Here is a 25,304-nt window from a genome sequence, read left to right on the forward strand (position 1 = left end):
ATAACTAATTTGTAAAGAATCAGAGCAACATAAATTGGCTAACTTTTTAAAAAGCATACAGCATTAATAACGTCTGTCAGAGGGGTACCTGACTCTGTTAAAGAAGTTGAGGAAAGTCTTCCTTAGAGAAGTTGTAATTATGAGATCTAGCAGGGAGAGAAGAACATGCCAGGCAGAAGGAGCAGTACATGTCAAGGGCCTGGGGCAGGTCACATGCAGACCAGTATAGCCGAAGTATTTCACAGCATTTAATGGCTCAGGAGAGAAAGATGAGCCCACAAATAAACACATTAAAGGCGCATCCAGAAATAGAAAAAAATACTAAAACATTCTACATAAAAGTCAAGGAAAGGGGGTTTTTTCAAGGAGAAAATGGTCAACACAGTTGAATGCTACTGAAAGGTCAAGCAGCATGAAGACATAAAAATGTCTCTTGGATTTAGTAACATGGAGGTCACTGTAGTTACTTCTTCTTGGTAAGCACTGTTTTCACTGCAGCTACATAACCTAACTGGCAGACTAGGAGATGGAGTGGCCAGAAGGGCTGCACAGTATTACAGAATAATTTCAATTACATAAAATGTTAGTGTGTACAAGGACACTGCACAGAAATTTAAAAAACAAAGACATCCACTGAAATTAGTGAATATATAGACGAACTATGGATGACTTTTCTCTTGTTTATAATTTTGTAACATTATTTTTTACAATATGCAAGTGTTAGAGAAACAAAAAAGGTTTTTAATTTGTCACTTTAAAATTATATAGAGCCAGAAGAAAATAATGAAGCCCAGAGATAATTCTGCAGGTACCTTTATCTACAGATTTAGCAGCATAATCTTTAATGAAAGGAAGAGGAAGAAGAATGTTTATCTGAGGTTCTTACAGTAGAACAAGGATAGACAAAAGTAAGCTGCTAAAAACCACTAAATTTGTGGTGGGAGGGGATAGCTCAGTGGTAGAGTGCATGCTTAGCATGCATGAGGTCCTGGGTTCAATCCCCAGTACCTCCTCCAAATATAAATAAACAAATCCAATTACATCCCCCCCATAAAAAACAAAACAAAACAAAAAAAGATAAAAATCATTAAAAAACATTTTAAAAAAACATTAAATTTTAGACAGGTGAGGTCAAAAGGCATAAATTATTTTACTTTCTCTATTCAGAGTCTCTCTGAAGCCATGTGTTGCAAAATTGTAAGTTTGAAAAGTCAGATATTTAAGGGGGAGAAAGTCGGTAGTCACAAGGAGCAATTAAGGATGACCAGTCTTATAATTTTTCATATTCTTTTACAACCTCACTTCCACTTACCCAGTGGCACACTTCTTGTATTCATTGTTAGAAAAACCACAATTGCCAAATCTGTCACCTTTGGAATTCACATCAATGAAACAATCTTTGGGGGCAGCCTTGGCTTCTGTAACATCAAAAATTTAAATTAAAAAATTATGGCAATTTAATTCAGAAATGAAAGTATTCCTTACGACAGTCCATACACCTGGATGAACTGCCTCAACATCTGTGAAAAAGTTTCAGGACCTAAAGATAACACGTTTTGTTCCACCTTTTATGATTAACAAGAAAATGTAAAAATAAAGCTTAGATGGTACTTAAAAGTTAGCCTGGACTCAAACACTCAGGCTGTAAAAGAAATGTCATAAAACAAGATGAAATTATAAATAAACTGAAAACCATGCACTGTATGATGACACTTTCAGCATATTAGTCCTTATTGCTCTCATACACAGATCTGCTGCTCCCTGGCTAGATCAGGCTGGGAAGTCCTTTCCTTCCAGGTTTTTATGGAGACCTCTACCTAGGCATGACTGACAATCACTGGCCATGAGGGACTAAAAGTTCCAACCTCTAATGGCAGGGTTAGTTCCCTGGCAACCAGTCCCATCCTTAGGTCACCCAGGGACTTTCCAAAAGTCACCTCATTGACATAACAAAAGACGCTTTAATGGCTCTTATCACTTGGGAAATTCCAAAGGTTTTAGGAGCTCATGCCAAAAACTGGACAAAGACGAAACCTTTTTTATCATTATAAATCACAATATCTCAACAGTCAACACAGGTCTTATAATAAAATTATAATTAATCCATATTAAGAGGATGGAGAATGAAAAATGAGCAGGAATATGATGAGAGTTGACAAGTGTTGAGAGACGAGAAGGTAAGAAATTAAATTCTCATCCGCCACAGTGAAAAATTGACAGTTAATACCTAGAATGGAAAAACTGAAAAGTAGCATTATCCAGAGATTATCTAAAGGCCTGGAGCAGGTAACACAGTACGCGGGTAGAAATCAGTGAGTAAAGGTAAAAGCGGTTGCCTCAAGGATGTGGCTATTGAAAGAGAAAGAAAAATATGATATGATATCACTCACATGTGGAATCTAAAAAAAAAAGAAAAAAGAGGACAGTATGAACTCACCTACAAAACAGAAACAGACTCGCAAACTTAGTAAACAATCTTACGGTTACTGGGGAAAGGGGGTAGGAAGGGATATATTTGTGAGTTTGAGATCTGTAAACACTAGCCACTATATATAAAAATAGATTTTAAAAAAACAAAAACAAAAAAAAGAGACAAAGTCCTACTATATAGCACATGGAACTATATTCAATATCTTGTAATAACCATTAATGAAAAAGAACATGAAAATGAATATATGTATGTATATGCATGACTGGGACATTGTGCTGTGCACCAGAAACTGACACATTGTAACTGACTATACTTCAATTTAAAAAAAAAATTTAAAAAAAAAAAGGGATGTGATCATTACGTGTGAGTACACTTTACTTTTCCATAAAGGCTTGTGAACAATATGGCTCTTTATTGTATGTACAGCTTTGATAAAAATGAAAATTTTTTAAAGAGAAACAAAAAATAAAAAACATATTAAATACTATTCGTAAGAGAATAGATTCCATTTTATATAATGGAACAGTCCACTGATCTACGATCTAAATATAGCAGCACAGATGGATCTCAAAAACATTCTGAGTGAACAATGAAGACAGAAGACCCATATGTGTGTGTCCATAGTAGTTTCATGAATTTATTAAAACTAGAATATGATACTGTGCACATATATATATACACACATACACAATATCTATATGACATGTTGTTTATATACACAGGATAGGGAGATGAGAGCGAGAGAGTAAAAGCAAAAATCACCAGCTGAATTTGGACACATCTAATTCATAACCATGACTGTCTACGGAGAGAAAAGAGGGAGATGTGACAGGAGAAGAAAGGAAATGGGAGAACTTAAATTTTAACAATTTCCGTTTTTAACAAAAAACTAAAACAAAGAAATAAATAAAATCAAAGCAATCAATATAAATAAAATATCTTACTTGAGCCAAAGATGGCTTGACACTGAACGTCATAATCCTGGCACATGCCGTTGTAACAATAGGCTTTGTTATTCCGGCAAGGGTGCCCATTCTGAATAAAAACATCCGGCTGACAGAACTGAGAAGAACCATTGCAATACTCGGGAACATCACATTCATTGGTTTTTCCTCGGCATAAAGTACCTCCTGAAAGGAACTAGGGTAACAGGGTTCAAATTAAACAGCAATATGAGGAAAATTTCCACAAAGTGATAACCAAATTTGAAACCACAGTATTTCAATCTCTAAAAAAGTTCTAGCAAAAACAAAAGATTAAATAGCCCGGTAGAAAAATGAACAAAAGGCAATAATAGGCAATTCATAAAAGTTAGGAAATACGGAAAACAAGAAAACATAACCTCACTGATAACCAAAAGGAATGCAAATTATTTAAGCAAAGTATAAAAGCACTTTACTCCTATCAGACTAACCTACATTACACCCCTTGCTAGCAACCAACGTTGCCATGAGGAGACAAGCACTGTGATTCCACTGTGTGCGATTACACCAGCGAGTACACACTGGCCCATGTGTCCAGGTAAATAAAATGCATGCCAAGAGTTTTCACACACATACTCTGTCCCAATAATTCCACTTGTAAACAAAAATTGGAAGCAATCTTAATGCCCATCATTAGTTGACCAAATAAATTACGGTATAGCCATACCAAGGAACACTAATTATACAGCCTTCAGAACCACACGAATAAAGGAAAGTCCACTTAGTAGTGTCTTATTGAAAAAAGTAGGTAGTAAAAATACGTGTATCCACATTTACCCACTTATACACACACACACGCACACACACACACACACACACACATACACACTCACATTTATATAGGACAAATTACCAACAATGGCTACCAAAGAGGGTAAAATAAGTGTCTTTCAGTGTCTACTTTCTATACTGTGGTATTGTTGAATTTTTAATAAAAACACATAGATTATTCTTAAAATCAGAAAAAAATGTTTCTACTTAGGAAAAAAAAAATCTCACTAGACCATATGTCATGAACATGATGCAAACAGGTGGTGTAAAATATCATGTAATAAGATATAGTGCTTTCTTACAGATCAGAGAAAACAAATTCTGATACATGCGTATTTTCCCTTTTTCTACTTTTTTTTTCCGAATAGGGAGGAATTCCCTACCTGACATTTGTGACAACAGTCACCATAGGCACACTTAGCAAATGATTTAAGCTTACAGGTCTTTGCTTCACAACAAGGGTCCGATTCACATTCCTGTGAAGAACAAAGAAAACTGTCAATAAAGAAATGAATAATCATCATCAATATTCATTAACAGAACTCTTATCCTAGACCCATACTTCTCTCTAATCTGGCTATGGCAGCTACTCTCTGCAGTCGCTGAATGATCCTTCTGGATTTACCAGTGGCTCCTTTTGTGTCTGTGTGTGTGCACGTGTGCATGCACATGTGCGCGCAGATCATTAGGTGTATTTATTTATTTTTAGAGGAGGTACCGGGGATTGAACCCAGGACCTCATGCATACTAAGCATGCACTCTACCGCTTGAGCTATACCCTCCCCCTTATCAGTGACTCTTTAGTGACTATTTAGGTCACAACATACTTCAGAGGGCTGAAATCATAGAAAGTACGTGTCTTAGTCTGCTTGGACTGCCAGAACAAGATACCGTAGACGAGTGGCTTCAACAGTAGAAATGTATTACGTCACAGCTCTGGAGGCTACAAGTCCAAGACCAAAGTTGCAGCCAATTCAGTTTCTGGCGAGGACTCTCTTCCTGGCTTGCAGACAGCTGCCTTCCTGCAGTGTGCTCACAGGGCCTTTCTGCACTGTGTGTGTTCAGAGACAGCAAGCAAGCTCTTTTTAATAAGGGCACTGATCCCATCAGATTAGGGCCCACCCTTATGACCTCATTTCATCTTAATTATTTCCCTAGAGGCCCATCTCCAAATACAGCCATTCTTGGGGGTTAGGGCTTCAACATATGAACCTGAGGAGAACACAAACATTCCGTCTGTAAGAGTATACTTCATGATCGTAGGGAATTAAGCACCCATGAATGTACTTCTCCTCATGCTCAGGGTTTGACTTCTCTGTTGGGCGGGCTCTCAGCTGACGTGGACATTCCTTTCATCTTGCTTGGCTTCTCTCACTCCACTGTGGGCCACCATGGCTCCCCACTCCCCCCAGCCTCCCACCCAGAGGCAACTACTCTCCTGTCTCAACTGATGTCTCCAGGTCTGAACTGTTTGGGAAACAAAGAAGGGAGAAGTGCAGAGAAGAAGACAGCAGAATGGAGGAGGAGAAAGGGGCAGAGAAATAAGCTTTAATTTTTGAAGAGCATTTATTTGCGATGTATACGTATGAATTCTAGGTTGATGGGTGTTTTTTTTTCTTTCAGAACTGTAAAGCGGCTGTTCTATTGTCTTCTGGCCCTTATTGTTCCCCCATTTTCTTCTGGCTTCCACGCTCCTCAATGATAAACAGTGAAAATGAAAGAACCACTGACACAGTAGCAACATGGATGAACCCAAAATAATTATGCGGAGTGAATGAAGCTGGACAAAAAAGAGCCATTCCATCTGCATGAAGTTTTAGGAAATGCACACTAATATACAGTGACTGCAGATCAGTGACTGCCTGAGGGGAACGGAGGAACAACGTGGGGTGAGAAGAAGGGATTGCCAAGAGTCACAAAGAACTTTTGGAGATGACGATACGCACATTATCTTGACTGTGGTGATAGTTTCGCATATGCACACGTGGGTCAAAACTTAACTTGTATGCTTTAAACAGGTGTTGACAAGTGTTCATAATTGCCTATTTCTTACCCTTGGCTTTGTCTTGATCAAACTTTGATAGGACTCCTCTGTTTCCTATAGGCCCTTGAACTCTGCTTGTCACCCCCTCCACCGAAAAAAAAGGGGAGAAAGTACCCACCCCTCCATCAGCTTCTTCTGGAAATCAGTTGACCATGGGACAATTTCCTATTGGACCTCAACTGGGCATTTCCACTGGCTTATCCAGCTTCACCTGAAAAGATTCTGTTTATCTCTGTTTGCCCCCACCTTTACCCTATAAAAGACAAACCTTTTTGTTCGACTTTGAGACGCTTCCAGATTTGAGATCTGCGTGCTCTCCCTGCTACAAGTCTGTCTTCTAAATAAAGCCTTTTCTTATCTAAGTCTGAATTTGAGTTTTTTGAAATTGTATTCAACTATACGTCAATAAAACTGTTAATTTTTTTTTTAACTTTTTGGTGGGGAGGTAATTAGGTTATTTATTTATGAACTTTTTAATGGAGGTACTGGGGATTGAACCCAGGACCTCATGTATGCTTAGCATGTGCTCTACCACTGAGCTATATCCTCCCCCGAACAAAGCTGTTAATTTTTTTTTCAAAAATATTGTGCAGGACTGATGGCTTCATAAAAGAATAGAGGATAAGGAAATAGATTATGTACACAGGAATTTTGTTCCAGGTGAAAGCACCGTATTAAATGGTTTTGCAACAGCTGACATTTAACGAATAAAAGTTAATTCTCTAGCTCACTTCACGTGACTACCCCCTTCAATTAAAGAGCTAATATAAAAATTCTCAATTAAAAAATGCTAGAAAAAATTATAGAAGGGCTATGATGATAATCTTTTTTTTTTTTTTTGATAATCTTGAAACAGAAGTGAAACTTGGACCTTGCTTAGTCACAAAACTACGGGGGAGGGTCACTGAATGCCATGATACACTGTTGACAGGGGTGCAAACTGACACAGCCTTTTTGTAGGGAATGTGGTAGCCTCTAGTAAAGCTAAAAATGCACATACTTTCCAATTCAATAATTCCACCTTTATGTAGCTATCTTAGGGAAATATTCGTGTATATATACACATGGGGCATATACAAGGATGTACTGTTTGCCAGCAGAAGAATACTAACCATGATGAGTAAATATCCTTTAATCAGAATACAGTTAAATAAGCCATAGTGCACCCTCATATTGAAACACTAATCATTGAAAACAAACTTGTGGTTACCAGGGGAAGAAGGGGAAGGGATAAATTGGGAGTTCGAGATTTGCAGATACTAATACATATAAAATAGATAAACAACGAGTGTATACTGTATAGCACGGGGAACTCTATTCAATACCTTATAGTAACTTACAGTGAAAAAGAGTATGAAAACGAATACATGTATGTTCCTATATGACTGAAGTATTATGCTGTACACCAGAAATTGACACAACATTGTAAACTGACCATACTTCAATAAAAATATTTTTAAAAAGAAATACTATTCAGCAGACTAAAGGATTATGTCTAACTATAGTGACATGGTAAAAAAAAAATCTCCAGGATATGCTAACAGAAAAAAAAAATTCTGCCTACGACATACTTCGTTGGATTTCATTTATGTAAAAAAATAAAATCCTAAAACAAACCCAACTATGTACAAACGCACATAGTGTATGTATGTATATAAATGCACAGAATAAAATCTATAAAGAAACACACTAAACTTCTAAGAATGGTTACCGCTGCAGGAGGAAGTTACAAAATGTACAGGGAAAATAAAGATACGAAAGGGGAATTTTGCTTGTACTGTTTGAAACTTTTATACCAAGAAAAACATCTCTGATATCTGTGAGGGGAAGAAATACTTTTTTCAGGAGTAATTTTGCAGTGTGAAAGCTCAAGAAGCAAATATAGACTATTTCAATTAGTCTGGGAATGAACTACGTAGTCAGGAGAAATCAAAACATTAAATATTTGAGGAGAGGGATCTGAGAATGCTTGGAAAAGAAGGGTCTGGTCATCCTAACAGCATGCCGTTAATTTAGAAATTGAACAGAAGCTCGTGAGGCTTTACTGTCCTCATTTAAAAATAAGAATATAAAGAAATACCAATCTCCTAGGTTTACTGTGGGGATTATACCACGTAGAACATTTAGCGGAAGTCCCTGACATGTAGCAATAGTGCAGTGAAGGCCCAACACAATTTCATCATAAAATACATACTGCCTTTCTAGAAGGTGAAGTTTCCCGGCAAAAGCCAGGTGCGTGTGGTCAGGTGAGGAAGAAGCAACAGTACTTTCAGAGAAGACTGAGAATATAGCAAAGCGTGCACACCACTGAACAAGTTTTCTTTGAAACTTAATTTTTTTTTTAATTTTTAAAATTTAATTTAAAAAAATGTTCCTGCTAAGCCTTGTCTAGGAGGACTTAGGTTGGTCATTTTGAGAGGAGAATGGCTAAGATACAGAAAAATAATAATAAGCCTTTATTATGGGCATGGACTTAAGACAGTAAGTGTGGGTTAATAGGTCTGAGAAAGCCAGAGGTCAGGAGGTGAACCGAAGGTTAGTAAAGGGAGAATAACTAAGTTGAGTCACAAGAACATTCTCAATGAAGAGCTCTGGAGAATGGGCCAGCTCCCATTTACTAAATAAATGACCCCATAAGCATAACAGAAATTGTAGAAGGTAGCAAAAAATGGAAGAATGAATATGGTACCAAAACAGGACACCATCAGTTACATTCTAGGAAAGAGGGAGCGATCAACCCCAGGAACACAGCCCCACAAGCAAAATACCAATCCTCATTTTGTCACTAACTTTCACTTGGGCTCCTGTGCCAGCGTTGCCCAAAAGCGAGCTACACTTTTTCACTTTTTGCAAATTGCGAGCTAAATTCGCAGAGCAAACGTCAGGAGGGAAACTAACCTTCGGAGTTCCGCAGTCACACTCCTCCCCGGGGTCCACCAGCTTATTGCCGCAGAAAGGAGGACTATACGCCTCAGCAGGCTTTGGAATATTAAGAAGGCAGTTCCCACCGTACTTTAAAATAAAGTTCTCAAAGTCTTCCACACTGCAACTGCTAAAGTTTTTGGAACCTCTGTAATAAACATTAAGAAAAAGGTCTTTGGTCAGAGCGATTGTTCATTTTGAAATGTTTGAGTCACTCCTTCAACCAACAAGAAGTGAATATTTTTAGTGACAGAAAATACTTATAATATCAGAAGTCTCGCCAGCAGAAGAGACCTGAAAAACTATCTAGTCCTACCCAGAATTGAGTTTTATTTATCTTCCATCAAAAGGGGCTCTTCAACTGTTTGAAGCTGGCTACGTTTCCCCAATCTCTTTCCACTCTGCTGAATAACAGTCGCACATTATCCTCATCATCACTTACAAGGTGCTACGTGAAGACAGCGGGCAGTTTCAGGGAGGATGACGTGGCATCCAGGGGCGGGACACACAGTGCAGAATTTCAGCCACCATGTGAGGTTTAGATGAAGCCTCTTGTGATAATTTCTAAGAACCACAGTTAATAGTCTGAAGGCTGCTGGAAACCATCCAACTGGAACTCTCTATGTGCTATTTGAACAAATGCAATTCTGATGTGTGTCTATGTGCTATGGAGGGTTTTTCAGTTGTCGTTTTTCTCAGTAACAATAAAATATTTCCAGATAGTTCCACTGTTTTCACTTTCGAAGACTAGTGGGAAACACACTCATATATACAACATGAATCTTTAAGAAATCTGAGTCCTCTCAAAATTTTATCAAGGACGTTCAGTGCCCTGAAAGAATCCCTTTTTCATCAGTTTGAGCAACGGTGCCAAAAGCAACAGTGGGAATGAAAACTCTGTTACATTACGGTCACTGAGGAGGGCTTCCTATCTATGCCGAGGCTTCTGGACATTCAAGGAATCTAAGAAACAGATCCTTCCTGTGAGGCTTTGTCCCCTGCGTAAACTCGCCTCTGCTCACCGGCCCAAAGTCTCGTAGGAAGCAGACAGTCCTGGCTCTTGGCTCTTGGGACTGGAAAGAACTCACACAGAAAGTAAGACCCAGCCCGAGGTTTCTGACAGCAACAAAAACAGTTGTCTTCATAGTCTTTTTCTTGCTCCTCTCTGCTTAAAACTGTTGTAAGGGGGAGTCCTTTCTGTACATTGTTCATTCGACCAATATTTGGGGAACACCTGTTATGTACAAGGCGCTCTTCTTTGTGCAAAGGGGAAAACAATAAACAAAGCAGACAACAATCCCCGCCCCTGTGAAGGTGACATTCTAGGGAGGGACACAGACTATAAATATAAGAAGTAAGGAAATTCAATGGTGCATCAGGAGGTAAGTGTGAGTTGGGGGAAAGGGGAGGGAGTGGAGGAGATGACCTGTGCATGGGGAGGAGCGACTGTCTTTGTTCAAAGAGCCTAATTAAATCCATCTCTCTTCTGTGCCTAGGTAGCTGAGACTGGCTGAACAAAAACACACAACCACGCTGACTGATCTCACTTAGAAGTCGTAACTGTGAAACTCGGTGCCTTCTCCAGCTGCCCAGGAAACACGCCCTACTCCATTTACTCTCCCAGAGGACCATTTCCCGCCTGCTCCTATTTCCTGAAACCCCAAACAGCTCCTCCCCTGCCCCATCTTTTAGCTGATGAACCTACTTCCCGCCTCACTGACAAAACTTGAGCACAGACTCCCACCATCACATCCATCCAACAACAACATCTACATCCATTTACTCCTATTATGACACACACCCTGCCAGCACTCCATGAACGCAAATCCCTCCACGTGTGCCCCAGATCCCAAACACTCCCCCCCATTGCAGGACTCCTCCAGCACTGTTCCCCTCTGCCTTTGATCATCAATTCTTCACCCTCTACTAAATCAGTCCTGCCAGTATATAAACCCACTACAATTTCCTCCATCTTGAAAAAGAACACTCTATCCTGACCGCACTTCCTTTGTACTTCAGACATCCACATGGCTAACCTTCCACTTACCTCCTTCAAGTACTTGGTCTAGTGTCATCTCAAAGATGCTTACTCTGACTGTATGAACTTAAAACCACAAACTAACCTCGACCACCACCACCTCCACCACCCCAGGCCCTTCCACTCTTCCATCCTGCTCCATTTTATTTTCCACAGCACTTAGCACCTTCTCACGTTCTATATTATTGATGCATTCATTATGCTAATAGTTTCTCTTCCTCCACGAAAATGTAAATTCTCTCACTAGCAAGTCTGTGTCTAATTCACAGAGTGCGTCCAAGCACCTAAAACAAAGTGTGGCACATCATGAGTGCTCAATAAAATATTTGATGAGTGAATGAAAAAAGTACAGTCCGTTCTTCATTACTTCTTACCCCATTTTAAACTCCACGAGAGAAACACTTCACGGCATCCCCTCCTTAACTCTGATGCTCCTTGTTCCATCTCAGTCCCCTGTCTTACCTCATTGTTGCTTATTTATTTCTTGTTTCCTGAATTCATGTCTTCCTTAAGTGGCAACCAAAGCAGATGCCAAATTTACTTCCCTCTCCTACTAGACATCTTTTACAAACATGTGATTTTTCTTGTGACAAAAATTACCTTTTCTTTACTAAGTACAGTTTTTTCCTAAGTACTATTCTAATTCTTCCATATCTATTTTTCAGCATACCATGTGTCAAAAAGAGATAAACTCTCTAGTAAATTTTGCTTAAGTGTGTCATTTTATACCAGGATTAAAGAGCCCTGCACTCTCAGGTCTGAAGATAACTGGCTAACAGAGGTTTTCATTATTCTTTCTGTGTTCAGGAGCTGGAGGGAGGTAGAAAAGGGAATGAACTCCCCATGAAATCTTCATCTGTGTTTGTTAAAGATGAACATCTTTTACATGCACCTCAATGTTCATAGCAGCACTATGTACAATAGCCAAGACATGGAAGCAACCTAAAAGTCCATCAACAGATGACTGGATGAAGAAGATGTGGAATATTATAATATACCATGGAATATTACTCAGCCATAAAAAAGAATAAAATAATGCCATTTGCAGCAACATGGATGGACCTAGAGATCATCATTCTAAATGAAGTAAGCCAGAAAGAGAAAGAAAAATACCATATGGTATCACTCATATGTGAGGAAAAAAAAGGACATTAATGAACTCATCTACAAAACAGAAACAGACTCATAGACATAGTAAATAATCTTATGGTTACTGGGGAAAGTGGGTGGGAAGGGATACATTCGGGAGTTTGAGATTTGTAAATGTTAGCCACTATATATAAAAATGGATTAAAAAAAACCAAGTTTCTTCTGTATAACACAGGGAGCTGTATTCAATATCTCGTAGTAACCTTTAATGAAAAAGAATATGAAAACGAATATATGTATATATATGCATGACTGGGACATTGTGCTGTGCACCAGAAACTGACACAGTGTAACTGACTATACTTCAATGAAAAATAAATAAATAAAGATGGACATCTTTCATATCTAATTCTCTCTCTGGCTCAGCTTCTCTCCATGTCTGTACTGTGGCTATCTCCAGCTCTCTGCTTAGCACCCCTGCCTACTGAATTAGGAAGGAACCTTGCTGCATTATGACAGATCTGCATCAAAAAGAAGCCAAATAACTCAATGGTTTTTTTCATCCTCAGACTCTCTGTTGTAATTATTTTTGTGCCCTGGTAAAGGGAGGGGTTCTAAGATCACAGGCTCTGGACCCAGACTTCCTAACTTCAAATCCCAGCCTCACCACTTACTTAGATGTGTGACCTCCATGTCCTCCTTCGTCAACAGAGATAACAAAGTCCCTACGTCTATCACGTTGCTGAGCATTAAGTAGTTCGTGCCTCTTAAATGCTTAGAACAATGTCTGATACATAAAGGGGTTCAGTAAATGTTAACTCTTCTTTCTCCTCTTTGTCTTGTCTCCCACCTTGAGCTATAAAATTGAGGGTGTTAGTAGGAAGATGTCAGGACGTCTTCAGTGACAATGCAGCGCTTTCTCAAGAAAGGGTCTGTGAGCAAACGCTTCCTATACTCCAATCCAACCTGCACTGAGTCTACCGGAAACCCTTCTCTAATTTCTAATTACATATAAATTCTTCCATGTTCTCACACTCCTCTGGTCTCTCCATTGCTTTACAGAGGAATGTAGTTCCAGACCTGTGCCCTACATAAATGTTTCCTTCTTAAAGCTCTCTGGGGTTATTTATTTAATTGAAAAATCAACTTCTCATTGGTGTTACCACGTAATTAATTTCAGGGGACCAAGGAGTAATGTTTCCTATGTTTCCAACATACACATGAATATACCACAGAGTTTAAGACACACTGATCTGCAATCCCACATTAAGAAGAATCAAAAGGAAGAATTCAGTTACTCACGACGCTCCTGAATTCATGATGCAGCTCTTGACTACACAGTGACAATTTCTCCCATCATCATGATTCATTCCAAGGTTATGACCCAACTCGTGAGCAACAATGGATGCAAATATCTCCACCGCGATTTGTCCAAACTGACCAAACACAGGAAGGTATTAATTAGAGTTCAGAACCAAAAGGACATGCCTTCTGTTTCTTAGATGATTTTTTCACAAAAAGAAAACTCATCACTACCATGTTGATAGTCCATGTGATAAATCTAGCATCCAATATCAGTGTGTATATACTTCAGTCTAGTAAGAAACTGGTGTGACAACACACTGACGACAGAGACAAACCCTTTAAGTAACAGATCAACTCCTTTAGCACCGACAGATTACTGATGGTGGTTTATGGGGAAACAGGTTCATGGTTCTAATTTAATTTTCTCAAGCAGAGCCTTTGTTTCCTCAATCATAAAAAGTGAGGTGCTAATAAACACACCATAAATATCAGAAAACTTAATCCAGTCTCTAGGGAAAGAGCTGCTTCTACCATGTCCCTCATAATACCCAAAATATCGTTATAAGGACCAGGAGAGGAAGTGCAGAGTCAATGAACGCATGACATTTCCCAATGCAGATGTCCACGGTTGAACATTAAGAACAAGACATACCACGTTAATCCCGCCAGCATGGCTCCTCGAACACACCGTTCCCACAAATGCCATTCCCGCGGTCCCACCAAAACCTTTCTTCCTAAATGAAGAGCAAAGGTAAAAGTTACAAAATGTTCTTGGGGGAAAAAGGTACACATTGCTCCTATTTTTCTGGGGTAATCCTAAACTGATTGGTAGAACCTACAAAAAGTGGGAGGAAAGTGGCAAAAAAGTAAAAATACCATTTAAAAAATCACAATTCAATGAAAGCCTTGTCTCCTTTTTATTATCAGAGAGTGAGATTAATATTACAAATTCATTTTGCAGGCAAGTGAGGACACATTTTAGATATCGAACCAGGTTGTTTTCTACCTTCTAGACGAAAAACTTTCCTAGAACACGTGACATCTACTTATTCAAAAATTCTAGAGAGATTGGGTAACAAAGTCAGTGAACATACACAGGAGGCTGCAGGCAGGGAGCACAGGGAACAGGAGAGCCACAGGGCTCTCCCTGTGGTTCCTTGATCATCCTGGACACACCTGGATCTCAGGACCTAGTCCCTCTACCTACAGCCCTCTTCCCTGAAACACACTCCCAACTTACTCCTTCTCCACCTTCAGTCCTTTACTCAAAAGCCATCCTCTCACTGAGATCTTCCCTAAAATTTCAACGTCACTCCTGCAACACTTCCCCCTCTACCATCCCTGCTTTATTTACCCTCCTTACCACTATTTAGTGTATCATATATACTTACCTATCTCAATTATGAGACTAATCTCCTCCACCACAATATGAACTCCATGAGCAAGAATTTTTGTCTGTTTTGTTCACTGCTCTACCCAGGGGCCTAGGTATACATCTAACAAGTACTTTTTAAATGAAAAAACTAATCCTTCTCTGGGGCATCTTAACCAGCCAGGACAAGAGGCCTAGGGATACTGACATAAGAGAACTGCCAAGGAAACATTTTAGCCAGATCACCCTGTAGTGAAGTCCTCAAGCCCCACTACTGTCCTAAGTGCTTACAAAAGGCTTTTTTAGTGCCCCATTCTTAACCACAAACAACAACCAGGGATCATCAGACCTCTGGGGAATGCGTCCAACGTGGCAGATGGAGACCAAACAGAGGAGAAAGACAGCTGGGAGGTGTGGCTGGGAAAGCACAGGGAGTCTGCTCGGTGCCTGCTCCTCTTGGTTTTCGGGGAACGAGGTAGCACTCTCACTGCCAGGGAGGGTGTGAGGACACTTCAGGGAGCAATTTTACTAAAAATTAATAAAAAGGTCAGGCCAAGCCTTTGGAGTTATGGGGCCATAAAAATCCATTTAGGCACTCTCAGTGTCTTGCTTTAAATTAACTCATGCAACAGAAGAAAACAAAATAAAATCAAGTGAAATTTCTCCTCAGGAAAAATTGAGTTTTAGCTACCACTACCATTGAGGGAGGCAAAAATTATTACGTAAAACATTTTTTTGCAAAACGTCAGCCATCAACCAGAAAATTTTTAAGAAGGATGAAATTTTTTAATTTTTAAGTGAGGGTTTTGCTGTAAGTTTTGGGGATATATTTGTATTAAGTGATTATATAAGTTTAGGTTTTATTATGGTACCATGAAAATGCTGTGTAGAAAGAAGAAAATTTTTTTAAATATATAACAGAAATATCTCAAAGAAAGTTAAAAAAATCTATTACATCCATAGAATAAGAATTCAATTACATAAAAATGTTAAGGGGGATGAAAAAAAGAGCTATTAAACATTAAAGGTAAGATAGCAGAAATGAAAAATGCAATAAAAAGCTTAGAAGATAAATTTAAGGAAATGTCCCAGAAAGTAGAACAAAAGACAATGAAAAGAAAGGACACAAAAGATAAAATAAAAACAGAAAACAAGCACAAGAAACTCGATAGCAGAGTAAAAGAAATTCCAGAAGAAATGAAGAATAAAGATAAAAAGGATGAAATCATCTACCAAACAATTTGAGAAAAATTCCTAGAACCACAGGACACGAGTTTCAAGAATGAAATTACCCACTAAGAACACAGCACAATGAGTGATAACAGACCTACAACATCAGGAAATTTAGAAGCCTAGGAACCAAGAGAAGATCTACAAGTTTCCGGAGGAGAGAAAGAGAGAAAAAAAAAAAAAAAAGGCTACCACCACCTACAAGAGATCAAGAATCAGAATGGATTAAGGCTTCTCAACAGTAATTCTGGAAGTCAAGAGATAACAGCCAGGCCTTCAAAATTCTGAAGGAAAAAAGTTTTCAACCTAGAATTTTATACCCAGCAAACTAACGAGAAATTTACAATACAAACTAGAAAGCACACCTCTGAAAGACTGAGTTACTGATGCCTTAGGATATTCAGAGGTCAAAGTGAGATCATTTTAAAATTCTGTTTCGAGTCTGTGAAACATATTTTCTGACATGTAAGAGGTGAAATCTTTTTCTTTCTATCTATCCTTTCACAAAAGGAAACTAGAAAACATGCCATACCAAAATGAGGAGGGAAACCTACGGAAGAGGAAGAAGAGTATGGGGTAAAGGTCACAGGGGGTCCAACACAGAGAGGTCTTACTGGCACACTGTCAGTTGTCTTATAGTATCAAAGTTTTCCTCATTGAAGTGAATGCTCAAAAACCTTAAGAGAATATGATTCTAATAAAAGGAAAAAAAGCAAAAATTATTATTCTGACCATGTCATTAATAGTATAAAAATAAAACTCACTTACAGAATTAGCTGTGCACTGTCATGTCTCCGACGTGTTATAAGAAACTTTTCCCGCCACTCTACAAAGCTCTTCAACACGTCACCAGCACCTCCATTTAGGCTGATCAGATTTCCATTTGTCCAGATCTCTAGTCCAACCAGCACAATTTGAATATTTAACATAATGTACATCTGGGAAGTAAACAGAAATAAAAATATATAAAATACATTAAAGAATATGAGAATAACTCAGGGGTATATATTTTATATAATTTAAAAAAATTAAAATTCTAATTCAAAAAGATATACACACTCCAATGTTCCTAGTAGCACTATTTACAATAGCCAAGACACAGAAGCAACCTAAGTGTTCATAAACAGATAAATGAATAAAGAAGATGTGGTATACATACACAGTGGAATGCTACTCAGCCATAAAAAAGAATGAAACTTTGCCATTTGCAACAACATGGATGGACTTGGAAGGTATTATGCCAAGTGAAATAAGCCAGACAGAGGAGGTCAAATACTGTATGGTATCATTTATATGTGGAATCTAAAAAATACAACAAACTAGTGAACATAACAAAAAAGAAGCAGACTCACAGATAGAGAACAAACTAGTGGTTACCAATGGGGAGAGAGAAGGATAGAGGGGCAATACAGGGGGAGGCGATTAAGAGGTACAAACTATTATGTATAAAGTAAGTTACAAGGATCTATTGCACAATACAGAGAATATAGCTAGTATTTTATAATAACTATAAATGGAGTATCACCTTCAAACATTGTGAATCCCTACATTTTACACCTGTAACATATAATACTGTACATTGACTATACGTCAATTAAAAAAAAAACAACATAAAGAATATGAGAATATCTTTTAACTTATAATTAATACAACTATTTAAATTAAAAGCAGGACTCCTCTCCTCCAATAAAAAGTTCTCTCAATACAATGAGATTCTAATCTCTCAAGAGTCTCAGTTTCCTCATGCATAAGCAAAAGTAATAAAAGTTCAAAATTCTTTTTAATCTTCCTTTTGAAAATCTGACAAACTCTGGATATTTAAAGGTTGGGGTATTTTAGTTCCAAAATTTTCCATAAATGAATGCAAGCCAATTTATCGTCCATATTTAGCTCACCTAATGTAAATACTCATCCATTTCACTGCAGAAACATCAATGAGTTTGAGTACAAGGTGCTACCCCAAACTCCTGTTGGCGGTGTAATGTAATACAGAGTGAACCATATATCCTTCTTATGTAAAATTCAAATTACATATGCCCCAAAGGTTTCAGATAAAGGTTATGGAAATCGTATTTCTTTCACAGAGACAGTGTGAGGAATAAATGTTTTAATAAGTCTAAGGTACTCAGCTCCATTTCTAACCCATTATAAATACTCAATAGAATGCCATCGTCATCATCATCATTATTGTGCTTGGTATTCGTATTAGGGGAACAATTTAGAAATGAAATTGTAAGAATGTGTATTTAATTCTTCAGTATTTCACAATGAATGAATGAACTCCAAAGTCTCAAACCAAACCCCTCCCTCTCTCTCTGACTCAAATCCTTCCCTCCCTTCCTCTCTCCTTCTCTCTCTCTCTCTCATACACACACACACACACACACACACACACACACACACACATATTGCCATATTATGGTTTCCGAGTAGGAGGCAGCCTTATTTAAAATAAGATTCTCTCAGTAAAAATTCAAAGATCTTTTCATAAATGCCAAAGTACCTTAGCCTCCCTAGAGAAATAAAATTCATATTTTATGGGAAGACAAGAAAACTTTAGGGGGAGGGTATAGCTCAGTGGTTAGAGGGCATGCTTAGCATGCACAAGGTCCAGGGTTCAATCTCCAGTACCTCCATTTAAACAAACAAAGAAATAAACCAACCTAATTACAGCCCCACCCCAAAAAATTAAATAAATAAATTAAATTAAATTAAAAACTTTAAAAATTCTTCTCTGTCCTTTGGCCTCCTCTCTCCCTCAACTATGCATTGCATGTCTGCATCACGCATCCACCAAACCTCCCCCGTCGGCAAAAATACCTGCTCAATCACAAAAAGCAACATTCTCCTAGATCAACAAGATAATTCCTTAAAGATAACATTCCTTCTTGATCTCATAAGGCATCACATGACCCACCAGGATGACACTTAGCTTAGATCTGGATTCTGTAAACTGTCAACAATACATCATTTGACGTGCAGCCCTCTGTCTCAAAACACTTCTATAACTGTGTCTTGACTTCTAACTTGTGGAACAGTCCTCAGGGCTTTCTGAGATGCTCTTCCCAGGTTATGATCCTCAAATTCGGCCCGAATAAAATCTTCGATTTCTTTCTTAGATCAACTGATCAATTTTTCGCTGACTCGACTCTAAAGTAGATGCTAATTTGAAATTTCCTGTCTGTCTCAGAGACTCTCAACAATGACACTTTCCTTTTAAACATAAGAAAAGTTAGGGAACAAATTTAGAAAGCAGGTCCCTGAAAAACTGAGTTACTTAGGCTCTAGAATAATCAGAGCTCAAAATGAAACAACTCTGAAGTGCTGTTCGGAGCCTGTGAAAGGGGAGGACAGAATAGTCCCTGTTGATAGAAAATCCGACTTACGCTGTCCAGGCAGTTTGCCAAACGAATCATCTCTGCTCGCACTGCAGTCTGGTTTCTTCCCATCGTGTCATACTGAAAATCAAAGAAGGCAAATCATTATCACCAAAGTAATTTAAGAAAAAAAAATCTATATTCTCTTATAATGAAGAATCCAAATATTCCCTCTGAACCAAAAATTGAAGCATTTAAACATTCTCCTGCATTTCAAACGAATACGTCTAAAGGGTACATTTTATGACAAGTAGAAATAAAAGAAAAACAGGTACATATGTGAAGTGAATCCTAATGAAAAAGCATTGAAACTTTAATTTTCTCCAAATTAGTACAATTTTAAAATGAGTTTTGCTCTTAATGGTCTTTTTATTCATTTTAATGCAAAAACATTTTCAAGCATTTCACAGAGGTAGTTTAAAACAATCAAAACACTTAAAGGAATAAAAGACAATCTAAAAGATTTCCTGATCCTTGCACCTCCGAGGCCAAAGACATTACCAATAACCCATTTCTAAACTCTGGGCTAAATTAATAATCAGAGATTAGCCACTGTTCACTAGTGGAAACATTATACATAGATAGAAATATAGAGTTATATGAAATTTTAACCATTTAAACCAAAGAATTGATATGACATTCATTTCTTTGAGAACTAGCTAAATCCAAATGTCTATTTTAACATTATTTTAAAACAACCAATTTAATAACTAATTACAAGAAAAGTTTTAAAAGAATGAGTGGTTTTTCCCTGAGATAAGGGCATTCATGCCAGAATATATCAGATTTTTTCAATTAGGCATTTTACCATGATTCTCCTAATCAAGAAAAAAACATTTTAACACATTTGACAAGCTTTGATTAGAACAGAGCCATTTTTATTTTGAATCATTTTTCTACCTATCTGGAGAGAGTAATAAAGAAAAACATTCCAAATCTCTATTTTTGTCACTTGTCCGCAACATTCTACAGGAACTTTCCATTCATCATTTGGGACAGAGTTCATGCTTGTTAACACTGCCTTATGAGTCTTCCTTCCACACTTGAGGGTAATGAACCTACTATGAACAAATCTGAATGTATATCTACTTCTTAAAAATATGAATTTTTTTTCTTACCTCCATAGAATAAGGGATTTTTCTAAATCATAAAAATCCTCAAAACTTCCTCTTACAGCTTACCAGAAAGGAATTGTCAACCAAGTTACATTTCTGCAAACAACTTTTCATACAACCAACCAAGTTGGCAGTAATTTTGTGAGACAAAACATTTTAAATAATCTATTGGTAAAATTATACAGTGGCTATATCTAAAATTGATCATTCTGAAAATGCTGAGATAGAGACGTTATTCTTAGTTAAGTAAAGCACAACTTTTAAGTTGATGAATAAGGAAAACGCCCTGGTGTTGTCCCATAGAGTGAAAGTGACAATAAATGCTGAGAACCATTCTCCTCCATTCCCCTCTAAAGCACTCCAGGAATGGAGGTTTCCCATCTCTTAAAGTAAATTATCGGTTATCCCAGATCCTTTCCACAGAGCAGGCTAAGAGGGTTCATTAGAAGCTAAGATGCAATAAATCAATAACTGGAAAAAAAAAAAAGTGAAGTCCCGGTTAGCCGAAATTCTAGCAAACAAAGCATTTTATACGGCAAGAAAGCAATATCTGATTAACTGGGTTTATTACCCCAGTCCTTTAAATTAATCTGAAAAGGTCTCCACATCCTGAGAAAGCAGTACAGTTGCACTTAACAACTTCAGCAGGTGCCAATCACCCGAAAGGACAGGAAAAATAAAACAAAGTCACTAGTGAAAAATACAGGTAGACGTAAACTCATTTGCTACATTCAGCTTCTGGAGGTTATTATGAATATTAAGTATGTTTATAGGAAAAAAAAGTTAATTTTAGTTTTCAAATTACATTTAAGAAAAATCAATACAGATACACAATATTGCGTATTTCCTTCATGGGATGCTCACTTCTCGTCTGCTTTTCATGAAAAAGAAAAAAAAACTGTCACCGATCCTACCTTTTCCTTGTCTACAACAATGAGCAGCTCCACGTAGCGGGTCTGGGGCAGGACAGCTCTTCTTCTCTGTCAAAAACACAAACAACATAAAGGCAAAAAAAAAAGGTATAAGTCTATACGTTCCTCATACACAATGATCTTACCTTAACGTCTAGTCATTTATTTCATGCCTGCTAAGAGCTTCAGAACATGATTTTACTTAACACGTCCTAAATCAATAAAGCCAAAAACACGCTTTTTTTTAAGTGATTATCTATCATCTGTACTGATCTGAGAAAAATTCTAGTTAAAGATAATACGAGTTATTCAAGTTTCCAAAGCAGAATTACTGATTTTCTAACATCAGAACTACATACACACACACACACACACACACACACACACACACACACATTTCAATAGGAAACCCCCTACTTTGCTGAGAGTGAGAGAAAAAACACCTACTAGTCCCTGAGAGCAGAAGGGCGGACAAGATTTGCCATTTAATTTGTTTGTTCTTGTCTTTCATTTACTTTTCCCCCTCTAGTTCTATTAAATTATAATTGACACCGACATACTGTCCACTTTTAAAAAATGACTAGTTTTGTGATATTATAGAAACTTATATAAAATTTAGAATGAGCTAAAATTTCAATGTTTTCCAATGATTAAAGTTTTAACAGTCCAATCGCCAAAAGAATGAACAGCGGGAGAGACAATGAAAATAATGCCATAAACTAGTATGAGTTAGTGACAACAGACTGGAAGGGCCACACATCTCTCCCAACCTGGCAACATCATCTCATGTTGCAGAAAGCCGCCTTCCTGCAGCCGAGGTTGCTCTAGCCCTAGAAATGGTTCAGTCTAAGAGATCCCTGTGTGGAGAAAGCCACGGAATCCAAAAGAAGCCTCAGCACATGAAAATGAAAATACGTACGCACATGCATGACTGGGACATTGTGCTGTACACCAGAGAACGACACGTAACTGACTCAACTTCAATTAAAATTAATTAATTAATTAAAAATTAAAAAAAATAAAAAACTACATGAATGCACGTAAAATTATGACTGTATTCAATGTAATTTAAAAGAGAGAGAAGAAAAAAAGCAGCAGCAGCCTCAAAACAGGGATACAAGTGTCCCTGAAAGACATCTGAGGTCACTGAAGCCCTAAAAACCCAATCTCCCTCTCTCTGTTGAGCTCAGTTTAGAGCTCCAGAACCATCATTCCAGTTTGTGTAAAAGGAATCCACGTTTAAAAAAAAAAACAAAAAACTCCACTGCTCTCTAGTATGCAGCTATGACAAAAAGAAATAGGATTAGTGTTTAAGATTTAAGCCCTAGTTTTCAGAACACAGAAGCCCGACTGCACACAACTTGGTGGTGGGAACTGCATGCTGCCCATCTTTTTACCCACTGGTACCCACCACAATGTCTGGCACACAGTTGGCAAAAGCACAGTCATGACAGGTATTGGTTTAATGCACAAACACACGATTATTCGAAACTTTAGTCTGAGCCACGAAGAAAAACATTATCTCCTTACTCGAAGTAGCTGAGTGATGTGATGAGGCTGGTCTTCTTCATCCCACGTGATTTCTTCCTCTACATCCTTGCCGGAAACCCCGCACTTCAGAGGCTCTTTGTGGACGTTGTCCATTCGATACAAGATGTGCTCAAAACGAGAGCTGTTTTGCAAGGGCTCGATTCCATAACTCACATTCTCGATATGCAGCAATCCTCTAGTGTCATGTGACACATTCCCAATTTTTGAGAAGGAAAAGAAGATGAAAAACAACAACAAAAAAATACACAGGAAAAAGGAATCAGAAAACCTGAATTCAAGTCCTAGTTCTCAATGTAAGTAAGACATGATAGCAGGGTACTGAGAAAAACAGAGAGGTCTTAGAGTTAAGCAGATCTAAATTTATAGCTCAGGGCCGCTACTTCCTTGCATCACTGCCTGAAAGTTACTTAACCTCTGGGAAGGACCACTGTATAACGAAAGGCAATTCAGAATAATGGCTAAAAGCATGGAGTCTGGAGCCAGAGGACCAGAGTTCGAATCCCAAATGTTTCCTGCTAACCATAGGACTCTCCCCAAATTATTTAACTTCTGCCTTAACCTTCTCCATGGGGCTATTCTGAAAACTAAGTTATCTAATAGGCACAAAACACTTAGAACATTGCTTGGTACATAGTACCTATTCTATAAGCATCATTACTTAAATGGAGAAAATTACAGGCTTCATAGATAGTTGGTTTGAGAATTAAAAGTAATATTTATTCGTTCAATCAATCATGCAACCAGTCAACTACCCCAGTGTCATACTGCCAGGGCCTTAATAACTTTAATTTTAATATTGCTCTCACTTCACTTGATATATGATAAAAATATGGGGAAAAAATGAGCCCCTCTTCATGGTCATTATGAGACTTAAATGAAAGAATACTTGTGAAAATATTCTAAAACTAAGGGGTCACAGAAATTTAAAGTACGCTTTACTTTAAATAGTAAAACTTACTTAGCAGTCTCAAAAAATGAAATTTTTTCTTTAGCTTTTAAAATTCATCAACTGTAGTATCATCCTAAATAAACATGCCAAGAATGGTATCTGAGCCGTAGCTCTAAATTAGATCCTCAGAGACATCAAAGTAAAATCTACATTTACGCCCCACCAAATGACTTGATTTGGAGATAGAGATAAGTAAATGGGAAAGAAGGGAACAGGAAAAAAAAAAAAAAAAAAACTGATAAAGAATATTCCTTACCTGAGTCCAGAACAGTCAGTAAGAGCGATGGATGAATCATAGATTCCTTCCACATATCCGCGATAATGGCAATGATTCTATAATGATAAAAACTGTATTACCTTCAAATACTGTTGGGCTGCTGAACATCATCACAGAAACTGCAGAATCAACAAAACTATTTAAAGTCACTAAACTGAAAATTTTATTTGCATCATCGGCATCTCATAATAACACCCGGCATTCTTTGGTCTATCTTCAGACTGTCCGCCATCACCCTGCAGCTACACAAATATTTAGGCAGAATTCCAGAGGATACTGAGTACAAACAGCTCTACCCCCCAATAACCTTTAAACCTAGAAGCAGATCAAGATAGCGTTACATCATGTTTAACATTTTAAATCACAGGCAATTCAAGACACAACAGCCAACTGAAATCGGATACAGAAGAGGACCTTGTGACAGGCCAATGATGCCAAGGGAAAAAAATTTCAGTTACTGCAAAAAAAGGGACTTTGATCAGGTGATTTTTCTTTTCTTCCTATAGCTATATTGATTATATTATTATTTAGTTATACATTTAGCCATCTTTAAAAACTAAAGAGCTTTTATCCTTAATCTTGAGCAAGAAATTGACCAGTGGATATACAAGCATATCACTTACGAATATCAGACTTTTTGTGCATACAATGAGGTTTTTATCATCTTTAAAGTAATTACAAAACACCAAAAAAAGAAGCCAAGGGGAGTGGGAGGAAGGGGAGGACGTCACGACACATCACCAGGCCTCAGTAATTAAAACAGTATGGTACTGGTGGTGCATTATTGAGAGACCAACCAGCGGGGCAGAATACAGGTTTCAAAACAGACTGAAATACATATGGAACTTAACAGGATAAAAGTGGCATCTCAAATCACCGAGGCAAAGATGCACTTTTTAATAAGCGGTGCTCAGTCCACAATAACAGAGTCGGGAATCA

At 37.8% G+C, this 25,304-nt stretch overlaps 1 protein-coding gene across 1 annotated transcript in view; it reads right to left on the reverse strand.

The window, feature by feature from the left end:
* The window catches only part of ADAM9 (ADAM metallopeptidase domain 9), a 69,116-nt gene that overhangs the window by 23,381 nt on the left and 20,431 nt on the right, over nucleotides 1–25,304 (reverse strand). The window contains exons 5-15 of the mRNA XM_014558093.2: nucleotides 24,345–24,421; nucleotides 23,119–23,314; nucleotides 21,592–21,657; nucleotides 19,572–19,643; nucleotides 16,954–17,123; nucleotides 14,236–14,317; nucleotides 13,581–13,714; nucleotides 9,128–9,299; nucleotides 4,569–4,661; nucleotides 3,376–3,571; nucleotides 1,313–1,418 (exon numbers count right to left, since the gene is read on the reverse strand). Coding sequence (XP_014413579.2) covers nucleotides 1,313–1,418; nucleotides 3,376–3,571; nucleotides 4,569–4,661; nucleotides 9,128–9,299; nucleotides 13,581–13,714; nucleotides 14,236–14,317; nucleotides 16,954–17,123; nucleotides 19,572–19,643; nucleotides 21,592–21,657; nucleotides 23,119–23,314; nucleotides 24,345–24,421 — 1,364 coding nt within the window. The remainder of the gene's footprint in view (nucleotides 1–1,312; nucleotides 1,419–3,375; nucleotides 3,572–4,568; nucleotides 4,662–9,127; nucleotides 9,300–13,580; nucleotides 13,715–14,235; nucleotides 14,318–16,953; nucleotides 17,124–19,571; nucleotides 19,644–21,591; nucleotides 21,658–23,118; nucleotides 23,315–24,344; nucleotides 24,422–25,304) is intronic.

The sequence above is a fragment of the Camelus ferus genome, chromosome 26 (genome assembly GCF_009834535.1).
Source record: "Camelus ferus isolate YT-003-E chromosome 26, BCGSAC_Cfer_1.0, whole genome shotgun sequence".
NCBI classification, from domain to species: domain Eukaryota; kingdom Metazoa; phylum Chordata; class Mammalia; order Artiodactyla; family Camelidae; genus Camelus; species Camelus ferus.